The 13,682-nt window shown below is 44.2% G+C and overlaps 1 protein-coding gene across 1 annotated transcript in view; it reads right to left on the bottom strand.

Moving 5' to 3' along the window:
- LOC126456347 (damage-control phosphatase ARMT1-like) overlaps positions 1–13,682 on the bottom strand; it is a 144,016-nt gene that overhangs the window by 112,510 nt on the left and 17,824 nt on the right. Inside the window, exon 2 of the mRNA XM_050092100.1 lies at positions 8,294–8,572. Within this exon, the coding sequence (XP_049948057.1) occupies positions 8,294–8,572 (279 nt within the window). The remainder of the gene's footprint in view (positions 1–8,293; positions 8,573–13,682) is intronic.

The raw sequence follows: 13,682 nt of genomic DNA, 5'->3' as shown, positions 1-13,682 counted from the left end.
CATACTCTATTGGAGGTGTTATAGAGAAATACTAAATTCACACATGCTATAGCTCCTACAGGCTCCTTTTATTTTGTAAAATCTTACATATAGCTGCATAATTGAAAATAATTAAGTAAATGTGTAGTTTTGTGCCTATATCTGGCACAACTGCTTCATGTATTTCCACTTGTGTCTATCCACAGCGTGAGTTGTAGAGTTGAATGGTGGTTTCCTTTGGTGGTTGACAAGTTTTATGTGATGTATCCAGCAAATTGCTCCACAACTTAGAGAACCTGCTTAGCCAGTAATCATTAAATTTTTAAAGGTGTGTTCCTGTAGATGGGTGCACGCTCTGTCATTACATATTTTAACTTTTCATGGGAAGTATGCAGAGATTGTAGGTTCACTCAGTATAAAAGACAGGGAGAGTATTTTTCCATGAAACAAAGCAGAAATCTGCATTGAAGCACCACACAGACAATTCTGCTCATCCAGGGGTAATCATGGGTTTTCAAATGCCCCCGCTGGGTAGAATCCATGCTTCAACATCACACCTCCATGGAAACGTCTAGTACCATGTTTGTTTAAAATTGTAGATATGGTTATACAGCATTATTTCTATGTTGGACGACTGCTGTGGCGATGGGTTAGGACAACAAATTATTAAACATGTTATATATTATTGATGAAACTTTTTTATTCATAATTAGTACTAATACTTATATGACAACTGTCTTGTTGATATCCATGTTGACATATTGAGTGTTTGAGAGCCCTCATGCAACTGTTTGAACAGTTCATTGATAGCAGTAAATTTATAGGTTTTGCTATAATGAATAATGTTATTATCTTTGACACTAAAATACAGTATTCATAGTTATCTTAGCAGCGAGTGTGTACTTGAAGATTAAAGGCTTTTATAGGAAATCATGCAATTACATTGCTGCTCTAGGCACCTTGTGTTCACTGTGAATTGCTGGAGCTCTATGCTGATTCATGCAACCCCGACTAACACAGAGGTGTGGAGAAGTGCACCACGTAGCAGTGCAAAACTGTCATGAGCACTGCAATAGCCTCTATGTATCTCAAAGGCAAAGGAGCGAGCAATGAGCCCACTTCGTCATGTATTTATGGTGTATACACAGTGTATGCACGGCGTATACGCCAGTGTAGAAAGTTATACTGGCGTAAAAATGCTGGTGTAGTTTGTTACGCCAGTGTAACGATGACATGTGCATCAAATTACGCCAGGTCAGTGTGTGTCTCTTGGTACGGTTGAAAATAAAACCGCTAGTTATGGGATATATTTAGTTACAACCAGCAATTACGGCAACAGATAATCTTCGCCATGCTTGAAGATCCAAATAAAATTGACGTACAAGGCGCTGCTGTGAACACTTCCGTGTCGCACATTGTGCTGTGGATTATTGCCGCTGTTGTGGTGGCTCAGGCAACAATAGTTCTGCTAGCGCTGTAATAATAATGATACGTCATTGCACAGTGCTGGATGCTAGCGATCCTGGGAAAGCTGATACTGATGTCATCATTTCCAGGAATTCTGATGCAAACATCAGCGATCTCTGATTTCGTTCTCCCACTGAGCCTCTACTGGCATCATCACTGCCTCAGTGCTGGGACACTGAAGAGATTTTCTGTGGAAAACCTGCGTTATATATAACCATCTCACCAAATGCAATGGTAAACATTTTTTTCCAAAAATTCAAAGTCTGGTCTACATTTACGCTACTCGCAGAGATCACAGAAACATTATTCTCGCTTACATTCAAGTTTAAAGTTGTTTCCGAAAGTAGCGTTGTCGCAAAGCTCCGTCAAAGCGGGTGCTACACTTGATTTGCATCTGAAGCAACGTCTTTTAGAGTTCCTGTATTATGAGAACAAGACAGTGACAAACATTTAGAGGAAACTGAAGGAGATCTACAAGGATGACATTGGTGATCGCAGTACTATTAGTCGTTGGGCAAGCAGATCACTCCTATACTTGGCACCTTCTGCGCAGAGGCAGATCGAGCACTGCACAGACTCCTCACAATGTGCAGTTTTTGCACAATCTGGGTTTGGATGGTAAATGCATAACAATGAACGAACTGTCAATCCGAATGGGAGTAGAAGAAACGAGTGTGCGCAGAATATTGAGGCGGCAAAGGCTGAAAATGACTGGCGCCATGTGGGTTCTGCGAATGTTGACTGACGCTCACAAAAAACAAAGAAGACAGAGTGTAGCGAACTTTTACAACAGTACGACAATTCTGGAGATGACTTCCTTGCGAGAACTGTGACAGGAGATGAAACCTGGGTGCTCTCATAGAACCAGAGGCGAAAAAGTGATCGATGGAATGGCATCATGCAAACTAGCCAAAGAAGATGAAATTCAAAATTGCCTCTTCAGCAGGAAATGTGGCAACTACTGTTTTATTTTTTTATTCAGAAGGACTGTTGGTCGTGGATATCATGCCACACGGAACCACTATCAGTTATGTTGCATATATGGCAAGCCTGAAATGTGTCGCGTTCGACAACATCTGCAGTACCACAATGTTGTCTTGTTGCGTGACAACACCACTACCGAGATCACAAAACTTAAGTGGAGAATATTGAAACACTCACCCTACAGGATTGATCTGGTACCGTGTGACTACCACTTCTGCGGTGAACTGAAGGAATCCTTTCGCAGAACGAGATTTAAAGATGATGTCTCCCTTGTGAAGACTGCTAAACAGTGGCTCAAACTTGCTACTCCTTATTTCTACTGTGCAGATGTGCGGATCTTAATTACACAGTAGCATAAGGCCGTTGAAAGAGACGGATATTATGTGGAAAATGGCAGTTTGTTTGTCAAAAACGCATCAACATACTTGAAAAACATCGAAGATATTTAAATTAAATGGAGTATCTCAAAAAAGTTCTGCATTTCTTTTGGAGTGACCTCATATCCATCCATTTTCTTCATTTTCCAATTTTTTTTTAATTCTTTGCGTCAGCCCTGGGGGGTAACATATGAAGATTCCTGGAGTTTTGAAATTGCTGCATCTTTTAGAGCTTGAAAGAGTGAGACATCAAGCCATAATTCTTTACAGTTGCAAATCCCTTGTGGTGTGAATCATGCTGTAATTCCATATATTTACCTGGTGAAAGACTCTGAACATTACTGGTTTTTCCTAACGAGTCCACGGCCATAGGGATTTTCTTGAAACAGTTTCTCCATCAAATATCAGAATCCAAAAACCGTGGATTCGTTACGGATTCATACTCTTCTAAAACAGTAAAGTAATGTTCTCTCAGAGAGGCGCAAGAGCTAATGTCTGCTATTTCGTCCAGTGCTCAGAGAGTTGTACTGTCGGAAGTATCACGAGTCACTATAGAGTGTGTACACTGTGTTCTTGATACAGCATTCTGATACTGTCTACCGACTGAAACAGAAAACACGTAAGTCGCTGGCTACCGCCGTTTCTGCAGTTCCGCACTTATGTCTATGGGACTATATTTTCGAGACAAGGTGCCATAGTAGCGCGATGCCTCCAAACACGTTGTGTTCATCCCAGAAAACCTGATCAATATCATAGAACATGTTACAGAAAATTGCGGACGTACGGATAAATCAATGGCACATTTGTCGCTGATGTTGATTATCGGTTTAAAGAGACTAAACATGTATGGTTGCGGTTATACTTTCATTCACCCCTCTACCCACCCCCTGAATAGAATCTATGAATCCCACTTATCAGTGTCTAGAGTGAATCTCTTGAGCAAATGAGAGAACGTATCCGAAATGTTTATCCAGTGTGTATCTGAGGTGGGTACCAGCTGGTATTCATCTAATGGCATGTGGAAAACCATATAAAACCACCTTCAGGCTGGCTGGCTAACCAACCCTAGCCATTACTATGCAAGACAGATTCGGTCAGGATCAGGCTCGTAATGCCGTGTTCTGAAAGCAACGTATTAACGCCGTTGGCTATCCTCCATCGGCTCCCCCTTTTTTCTTTTCCTCTCCTCCCCGCTTTTCACCCTCGTAGGTCCAGGTCCTCCCCCCCCCCCCCCCCCCCCCCCGCCCCCCATCTATCTGCCGTCGTGTCCCCTATATAGTGCTGTTATAAGTGAGTGTTCAGTGTTGTGCGTCCCCTGTAAGTGTTGCGAACAGCCGCCATACTGTCGCTAGTTGTGTTTTTTATCTCGTGCGAACAGAAACCAGACTGTAGCTGTGTTTTTTAATTGTGTCTGTCTACTTCTTGCGTGTCTTCATCCGCATCGTCACCGCAGTGTTTTTATATTTTAAATTCCACAACTTACCGCCATTTTACAGTTTTTTACAATGTCACCGTTTTATCGCCTGTTTTTCTTATTTGTTTCTATTCTCATTATGTTTTTTTAACTTTGCTGTATGCTGTATAGCAGCATATTACGGTTTTGCCAGCCCGCCCCCTTCCACACAACATAAAAAATTATTTCATCATTTCACTTTGTAGTGTAACCTTAAGGGCGTTCTTGCATGATCACTGTTTCTGTCCAGTAGAAGAAATTTTTGAACATGTGAAATACAAGACTCGAAACAATAAAGTGAAAAATAACCTACTGGAAGTAGCGCAAGTTTGTTGCAGATACAGCAAAAAGGGGAAGAAATTCAATGCTATGTTGCTGTTACATTTTATAAACTTCTTATAAGCATACCTATGTGTGTGTGTGTGTGTGTGTGTGTGTGTGTGTGTGTGTGAGAGAGAGAGAGAGAGAGAGAGAGAGAGAGAGAGAGCGCGTCTGCGTTTGTGTGTGTGTGGGCATGAGTGTGCACTATCATGAATACCATTTATAAAAGAATTTTGAATTACAAATTCCACAACATTATTTAGATGAATAAATAAACACTGAATTTTTACTGAATCAGACAGCGATGTAGAAAGCAATTTTGCTGTCCAATGATCAATGTTGCCTTGAATGTTCATAAAATGTAACAAACTTACTTCTGAAAGAAAGCGTACTTAATATGCAGGGTTTTTTCTTATTAACAGTTAAAACATCTGAAGCGACATAGACGCTGCAGCCAAAAGTAACGTAATATGAGTCACGTGGGGTTGCAACTATCGGGAACCATCCCAAAAGTGGATGACAAATGTTGAACGTATGACGTCATCTACGACATACCTCGCCCCAACCGTTGGACTTATCAATCCTACACTCACCGGTAGGTGGCAGTGGTACAAAATTCTACGCAACCGTCTAAATATCGAACACCTTTTGTAAATGTGATCTACTGTAAACGTAGAAGTTACAAAATTACTGTCCTCGCTGTGTTTCTTTCCTTTTCTCCACTTTTTTATGGTTAAAGAACTTATTTAGTAAAGAAAAAGTAGGTCATTTAATGGTATCGACGAAATTCTGAAGCTTATACTCATTTACTTGTGACGTAGTACGGTAGGTTAAACCAGCCGAGATTGCCAGACCGGTAAACAAAATAATAAATCCTACCTAAATGTAAAAACGTAACTGTCTAACGAAATGAAAAAAACAGTGCCTGCCAGACGCAAGACTCGAAGCCGGAGCCCCATGTGCTGAACTTGGGTTGGGATGATCAGGTGCGACAGACCAATGGGCTCAACCGCTGCATTTGCCGTGACGTATATCTGGTGACGTCACAAGTTCGACATTTGTCATTGAATGTTGGGGTGTTTCCTGACATTTGTGGCCCCGTATGTCTTACATTAAATTACTTGTCTCAGCGTCATCTACATCGCTTTGAAGGTTTTTAGACGTTATTATGGTCCACCCTATATACACTACTGGCCATTAAAATTGCTACACCAAGAAGAAATGCAGATGATAAACGGGTATGCATTGGACAAATATATTATACTAGAATTGACATGTGATTACATTTTCACGCAATTTGGGTGCATAGATCCTGAGAAATCAGTACCCAGAACAACCACCTCTAGCCGTGATAACGGCCGTGATACGCCTGGGCATTGAGTCAAACAGAGCTTGGATGGCGTGTACAGGTACAGCTGCCCATGCAGCTTCAACACGATATCACAGTTCATCAAGAGTAGTGACTGGCGTATTGTGCCGAGCCAGTTGTTCGACCACCATTGACCAGAAGTTTTCAATTGGTGAGAGATCTGGAGAATGTGCTGGCCAGGGCAGCAGTCGCACATTTTCTGTATCCAGAAAGGCTCGTACAGGACCTGCAACATGTGGTCGTGCATTTTCCTGCTCAAATGTAGGCTTTCGCAGGGATCGAATGAAGGGTAGAGCCACGAGTCGTAACACATCTGAAATGTAACGTCCACTGTTCAAAGTGCCGTCAATACGAACAAGAGGTGACCGATACGTGTAACCAATGGCACCCCATACCATGTCGCCAAACACGGATGCGACCATCATGATTCTGTAAACATAACCTGGATTCATCCGAAAAAATGACCTTTTGCCATTAGTGCACCCAGGTTCGTCGTTGAGTACACCATCGCAGGCGCTCCTGTCTGTGATGCAGCGTCAAGGGTAACCGCAGCCACGGTCTCCGAGTTGATAGTCTATGCTGCTGCAAACGTAGTCGAACTGTTTGTGCAGATGGTTGTTGTCTTGGAAACCTCCCCAGCTGTTAACTCAGGGATCGAGACGTGGCTGCACGATCCGATACAGCCATGCGGATAAGATGCCTGTGATCTCGACTGCTAGTGATGCGAGGCCGTTGGGATCCAGCACGGCGTTCCGTATTACCCTCCTGAACCCGCCGATTCCATATTCTGCTAACAGTCATTGGATCTCGACCAACGCGAGCAGCAATGTCGCGATAGGATAAACCGCAATCGCGATAGGCTACACAATCCGACCTTTATCAAAGTCGGAAACGTGATGGTACGCATTTCTCCTCCTTACACGAGGCATCACAACAACGTTTCACCAGGCAACGCCGGTCAACTGCTGTTTGTGTATGAGAAATCGGTTGGAAACTTTCCTCATGTCAGCACGTTGTAGGTGTCGCCACCGGCGCCAACCTTGTGTGAATGCTCTGAAACGCTAATCATTTGCATATCACAGCATCTTCTTCCTGTCGGTTAAATTTCGCGTCTGTAGCACGTCATCTTCGTGGTGTAGCAATTTTAATGGCCAGTAGTGTACATAACACCGAAACGTACACAAAATATTTCTGTTAAATTAACAAAAAATTGCGCGAAGGTAAAGAACAAAGTATTCTGGATACAGCAAGGTGCAAATGTTTTGATAAATGTTCAATGTGCCGCTGCCTTGCACATTTTCACAGCATGCAAGGCATTACACCAAAAGAACTAAATACAAAAATTCTTTAACCGCTAGTATCATGCGTCCCATCATGTTATGACTATAAATCATACCAACAACAACGTTTTCGAGAGATTGTAAATGTGTTAGTGCTTTGAAACAGCATATATTCATGCAATGTAAATTGCAATGTGGGCTTCAACTGAAAACGACAAAACCAAAATCGGCGCCTTCCAAGTTCTGTTTGTAGCGTAGAGAGCGTCCTTGCCTGTTATTGCTTCAACGTTTCATAGCACATTGCCGAAATATCACACAATATATTCTGTGTTTCACGCGAGGCAGTGCCTCCTCGGCGTGAAATACATCTACATCTACATTTATCATTTATACTCCGCAAACCACCTAACGGTGTGTGGCGGAGGGCACTTCACGTGCCATTGTCATTACCTCTCTTGCAGAGTCTGCCTCTTGAGTTTGCTAAACATCTCCGTAACACTATCACGCTGACCAAATAACCCTGTGACGAAACGCGTCGCTCTTCTTTGGATCTTCTCTATCTTCTCTGTCAACCCGACCTGGTACGGATCCCACACTGATGAGCAATACTCAAGCATAAGTCGAACGAGTGTTTTGTAAGCCACGTCCTTCGTTGATGGACTCTCCCAATGAATCTGCCGGCCGAGATGGCCGTGCGGTTCTAGACGCTACAGTCTGGAACCGCGTGACCGCTACGGTCGCAGATTCGAATCCTGCCTCGGGCATGGATGTGTGTAATGTCCTTAGGTTAGTTAGGTTCAAGTAGTTCTAAGTTCTAGGGGACTGATGACCTCAGAAGTTAAGTCCCACAGCGCTCAGAGCCATTTTTGAACCAATGAATCTCAACCTGGCACCCGCATAACCAACAATCAATTTTATATGATCATTCCACTTCAAATGGTTCCGTACGCATAAATAACAGGAAGTGACGTCACGAAACACTTACAGGTCTACGTCCACTTCAGGGTGTTACATCCCTCGTGATGGCGGCTGAGGTATACGTCGTCGGGGCAGAGTGGCTCACCTGTATGGCGGGCATGCCGGCGGCGAACGTCTTCTGCTTGACGGGCAGGAAGGGGTCGGGCGGCTGCGCGGGGTCCGCGAGCGCGGAGGCCTCGGTGGCCTGGCGTACGCGGCGGTACATGTAGGACTCGGCCACGATCCAGGGCGCCGTCAGCCAGTGGCGCGAGCAGGCGCAGCCCGCCGCGCGCAGCAGCTTGTTCCACAGCGCCGCGTCGCCCGCCGTCGACGTCAGCTGCGGCCACGACGCGTCACCGCGCATCTCCTCCAGCAGCTGCGACAACTGACGCACCGACCCGCTCTGTCCGAATCCCTAATCTACAACCGGCGGGCTAGACCTTCCACACACACTGAAGAGCCAAAGAAACTGGTGACCCTGTCTTATATCGCGCAGGGCCCCTGCGAGCACGCAGAAGTGCCGCAACACGACGTGGCATGGACTCAACTAACGTCTGAAGTAGTGCCGGAGGGAAAACTGTGAATCCTGCAGGGCTGTCGATAAATCCATAAGAACACTAGAGGCTAGGGATCTCTTCCGAACAGCACGTTGCAGGGCATCCCAGACCTGCTGAATAATGTTCATGTCTGGGAAGTTTGGTGGCTAGCGGAAGTGTCTGAACTCAGAAGAGTGTTCCTAGAGCCACTGTGTAGCAATTCTGGACGTTTGGGGAGTCGCATTGTCCTGCTGGTACTGCCCAAGTCCGTCGAAATGCACAATGTACACAGATGGAGGCAGGTGATCAAGACAGGATGCTTACGTATGTCACCTGTCAGAGTCTTACAAAGACGTATCAGGGATCCCATATCACTCCAACTGAATACGACCTACACACCATTACAGAGCCTCCACCAGCATGAACAGACTACTGTTGACATGCACGGTCCATAGATTCTTGAGGCTGCCTCCATAACTTTACATGTTCATCCGCTCGATACAATTTGAAACGAGATTCGTCCGACAAGACAACATGTTTGCAGTCATCAACAGTCCAATGTCGGTGTTGATGGGCTCAGCCGGCCGGTGTGGCCGAGCGGTTCTAGGCGCGTCAGTCTGGAACCGCGCGACCGCTACGGTCGCAGGTTCGAATCCTGCCTCGGGCATGGATGTGTGTGATGTCCTAAGGTTAGCTAGGTTTAAGTAGTTCTAAGTTCTAGGGGACTGATGACCTCAGATGTTAAGTCCCATACTGCTCAGAGCCATTTGAACCATTTTTTTTTTTTTTTTTTTTTTTTTTTATGGGCCCAGGCGAGGCGTAAAGCTCTGTGTCGTGCAGTCGTCAAGGGTACACAAGTGCGCCTTCGGCTCCGAATGCCCATATCGATGATGTTTCGTTGAATAGTTCGCTCGCTGAAACTTGTTGACGGCCCAACACTGAAATCTGCAGCAATTTGAAGAAGGGCTGCACTTCTGTCACGCTTCTCAGTCGTCGTTGGCCCCTTTCTTTCAGGATCTTTTTCTGGCAGCAGTGATGTCGGAGATTTGATATTTTGCCGGATTCCTGATATTCACGGTACACTTGTAAAATGGTCATATGGGGAAAATCCCCACTTCATCAGTACCTCGGAGATGCTGCGTCCCATCGATCGTGCACCGATTATAATACCACATTGAAACTCACTTAAATCTTGATAACCTGCCATTGTAGCAGCAGTAACCGATCTACTAATTGCGCCAGACACTTGTTTATATAGACGTCTCCAACCTCAGCGCCGTATTCTGCCTGTTTACCTATCTCTGTATTTGAGAAAGCATTCTTATGCCAGTTTCTTTGGCGCTTCAGTGTATTAGGGTTTCATTCTCGCATGGAGTGCAGGCAGGACGACTGATTCTCTGCCTCTGTGGGCGCTGTAATAAGAGATGCCATAGGTACATTGCACATGTGCAGGATGTTGCCGACTTTACTCGACACACACACCTGCACATACATATTGTTATCTGAGATACATTTTCCCAGAATTAAATTAAAATAGTTATCATCTGGTTATGAACAATATTCCAGAATGTTTCTCTTGGTTGCAAATGCTGGAACTGGAACTCCCCTCCCAAACTATCTAGAAATGGGGCTCCCTCTGCCCCAATATCAAATCATCTGGTATTTAACTGAGATATTACTTTACTGTAGGTCAAGAATCAAACAGTCTGCTCTGTCTTCAGGGCAAAAGCCAATTAAAAGTATAAAAAACTGTAATGAGATTTTTACAGTGCTGATGTACCTAAACTCCTCCTGGATACTTCTTTCAGCATACCAACGACATCGCCTTCCAGAAATCCTATCGAGACCTTTATCTCACATCTTTGTGCAACGAGTGGTGCCTCAAGATCAATACATTCAACCAGTTTACCTCTTGGTGCAATCAGTGGATTTTGAAGATCAGTCCGTTCAAGACCAAGCCATTAATGATAGCTTCTGCTCCTACCATCCCTCCGAATAAGCATTACTGCAAAATGTCAGTCGAACGATGGTTTCGGAAGCTACCACCTTTGTGGGTGGAATACGCTTCCTGAAAATGTAGCCAATCAACCTCACTCTGGGATCCACTTTCCTGCGATTAGTTTTATGTGGTCGCTCCTAGATACACTCAGTACTTTTTCGGCAAACGGTGTAATAAAACAACAACAGTGTCTCTGCCTATGTATGAGGAATACGTTACTTTTCTTTATGTTGAGTGTCAACCGTCAAACCCTGCAACTGTCGTTAACCCTCTCCAGGATCTTCTGAGTTTCACTATAATTTTTTATCATTGCAACTTATCCAGATACAACAGCATCATCTGCTAGTAGCCTCTAGAGTCTAAGAGCTTCCGGTGTTATACGGTACATTTGTATATGTGTTTCTATATGTAGTGTCCTTTGGGCGAGATACGTCCAAATAACTTTCACGTCCTTACGGCACTGCTGTCGATTTCATTGTTGTCTGGTTTTCAGTCGGATGATTGTGTCTAAGTGACAGAATGTTTCATCGACCCGTCTCGCCGACTTCATCCAGCTGTTGCAGCAACAGCACTTTCCTCTACAACTGCCCCCCTACCCCCACTAATTGTCCCTTGTTCACTGCAGGCCCGAGTGGTGGGTGTGTGGACAGGTATAAAGGGATAAACTGTTCTCACCATGTTTTTATTGTTCTCTCTCTCTCTCTCTGCGTGTGTGTGTGTGTGTGTGTATGTGTGTGTGTGTGTGTGTGTGGTCGGACATATACAGGGTGTTACAAAAAGGTACGGCCAAACTTTCAGGAAACATTCCTCACACACAAATAAAGAAAAGATATTATGTGGACATGTGTCCGAAAACGCTTAATTTCCATGTTAGAGCTCATTTTAGTTTCGTCAGTATGTACTGTACTTCTTCGATTCACCGCCAGTTGGCCCAATTGAAGGAAGGTAATGTTGACTTCGGTGCTTGTGTTGACATGCGACTCATTGCTCTACAGTACTAGCATCAAGCACATCAGTACGTAGCATCAACAGGTTAGTGTTCATCACGAACGTGGTTTTGCAGTCAGTGCAATGTTTACAAATGCGGAGTTGGCAGATGCCCATTTGATGTGTGGATTAGCACGGGGCAATAGCCGTGGCGCGGTACGTTTGTATCGAGACAGTTTTGCAGAACGAAGGTGTCCCGACGGGAAGACGTTCGAAGCAATTGATCGGCGTCTTAGCATGGAACATTCCAGCCTATGACTCGCGACTGGGGAAGACCTAGAACGACGAGGACACCTGCAATGGACGAGGCAATTCTTCGTGCAGTTGACGATAACCCTAATGTCAGCGTCAGAGAAGTTGCTGCTGTACGAGGTAACTTTGACCACTTCACTGTATGGAGAGTGCTACGGGAGAACCAGTTGTTACATTTCCTGTAACAAAGTATTTGAAGTCACGCTGGTACGTTCTGTTGCTGTGTGTTTCCATTCCATGATAAATGTGATTTGAAGAGAAGTAATAAAATGAGCTCTAACATGGAAAGTAAGCGTTTCCGGACACATGTCCACATAACATATTTTCTTTCTTTGTGCGCGAGGAATGTTTCCTGAAAGTTTGGCCGTACCTTTTTGTAACACCCTGTATATGGTAACATCGATGACCATAGACAGCTCACGGTCATTTCAGTGTGGATGCACACAACGTCCGAACTCTTGCTAGATTTAGCCAAAAGCTGCGAACCGAGGGGTTAATGAACAGTCGACGCTACTGGCGTGTGACAAGTTCGGAGGTAGGTTTCCGTCTCAAGCATATTCGAATAGCCGAGGTAGTAACGCCGGTACGGTAGCTCAGCGTGTTCGGTCAGAGGGTTAGCTGTCCTCTGTAATAATAATAAAAAAAAATAAAAAAAACTGGGTTCATCGATCAACAACGAACTTAAACGGATGTATTACGACGTCCGCCCCGAGCAGATTCAACGAACAAAAGTGAACAAAATGAGATTAAAAAAAATTAAAAAATAAATAAATAAAAGGCAGTTAAGGTGAGTACTCATATACAGCAGGAAAAATGGGTTCGAGCCCCGGTCTGGCTCAAATTTTCACTTGTTATCGTCGAATTTTTTCGTGCCCTGTTGCTGCAGGCGTCTTCGTTACTCGTGAATTCTTAAAACTTTTCTTCTTATAAAATGGCTTTGTTATAGTTTCTCTAGTTACGTAGAATTGCTTGAAGGGCGGCAACGCTTCATTTCCAAACCAAAGCAAAAACCAACGATAGTGTTTTAGTTTGTCTAGCATCTCCAGTCTGTTTCAAGCTTAGGTCGGAGTGTGTTCTTAATCCGTTAGTCCTCACTAGCAAATTAATTTCAAACTAAAAATATTTAGTAAAGAAGCTTCATCAAAGACTCCCCCGCAGAAAAGTGATATCCAGTTACTAAAAAACATTTAGTGAAATCAAAAAAGATCAATGCTAATCTGACTGACCAACTGTTGAAAATGATAAAATATGCACTGTTTATGTTCTTTAGCTGTGTAATTCTGCGCAATTAATATTTTATGCACTCGTTTAAATGTATGAAGGGGCTATGTAACTTTTTGTGTGATACATGTGTATTCTCCCCCCATGAACCATGAACCTTGCTGTTGGTGGGGAGGCTTGCGTGCCTCAACGACACAGATAGCCGTACCGTAGGTGCAACCACAATGGAGGGGTATTTGTTGAGAGGTCAGACACACGTGTGGTTCCTCAAGAGGGGCAGCAGCACTTTAGTAGTTCCAGGGGCAACAGTCTGTATGATTGACTGATCTGGCCTTGTAACACTAACCAAAACGGCATTGCGAACGGCTGACAGCGAGGGGAAACTACAGCCGTAATTTTTCCCGAGGGCTTGCAGCTTTACTGTATGATTAAATGATGATGGCGTCCTCTTGGGTAAAATATTCCGGAGGTAAAGTAGTCCCCCATTCGGATCTCCGGGA

The sequence above is a fragment of the Schistocerca serialis genome, chromosome 2 (genome assembly GCF_023864345.2).
Source record: "Schistocerca serialis cubense isolate TAMUIC-IGC-003099 chromosome 2, iqSchSeri2.2, whole genome shotgun sequence".
NCBI classification, from domain to species: domain Eukaryota; kingdom Metazoa; phylum Arthropoda; class Insecta; order Orthoptera; family Acrididae; genus Schistocerca; species Schistocerca serialis.
The sequence above is the reverse complement of the archived record's forward strand: the minus strand, read 5'-3'. Positions and strand labels throughout refer to the sequence as shown.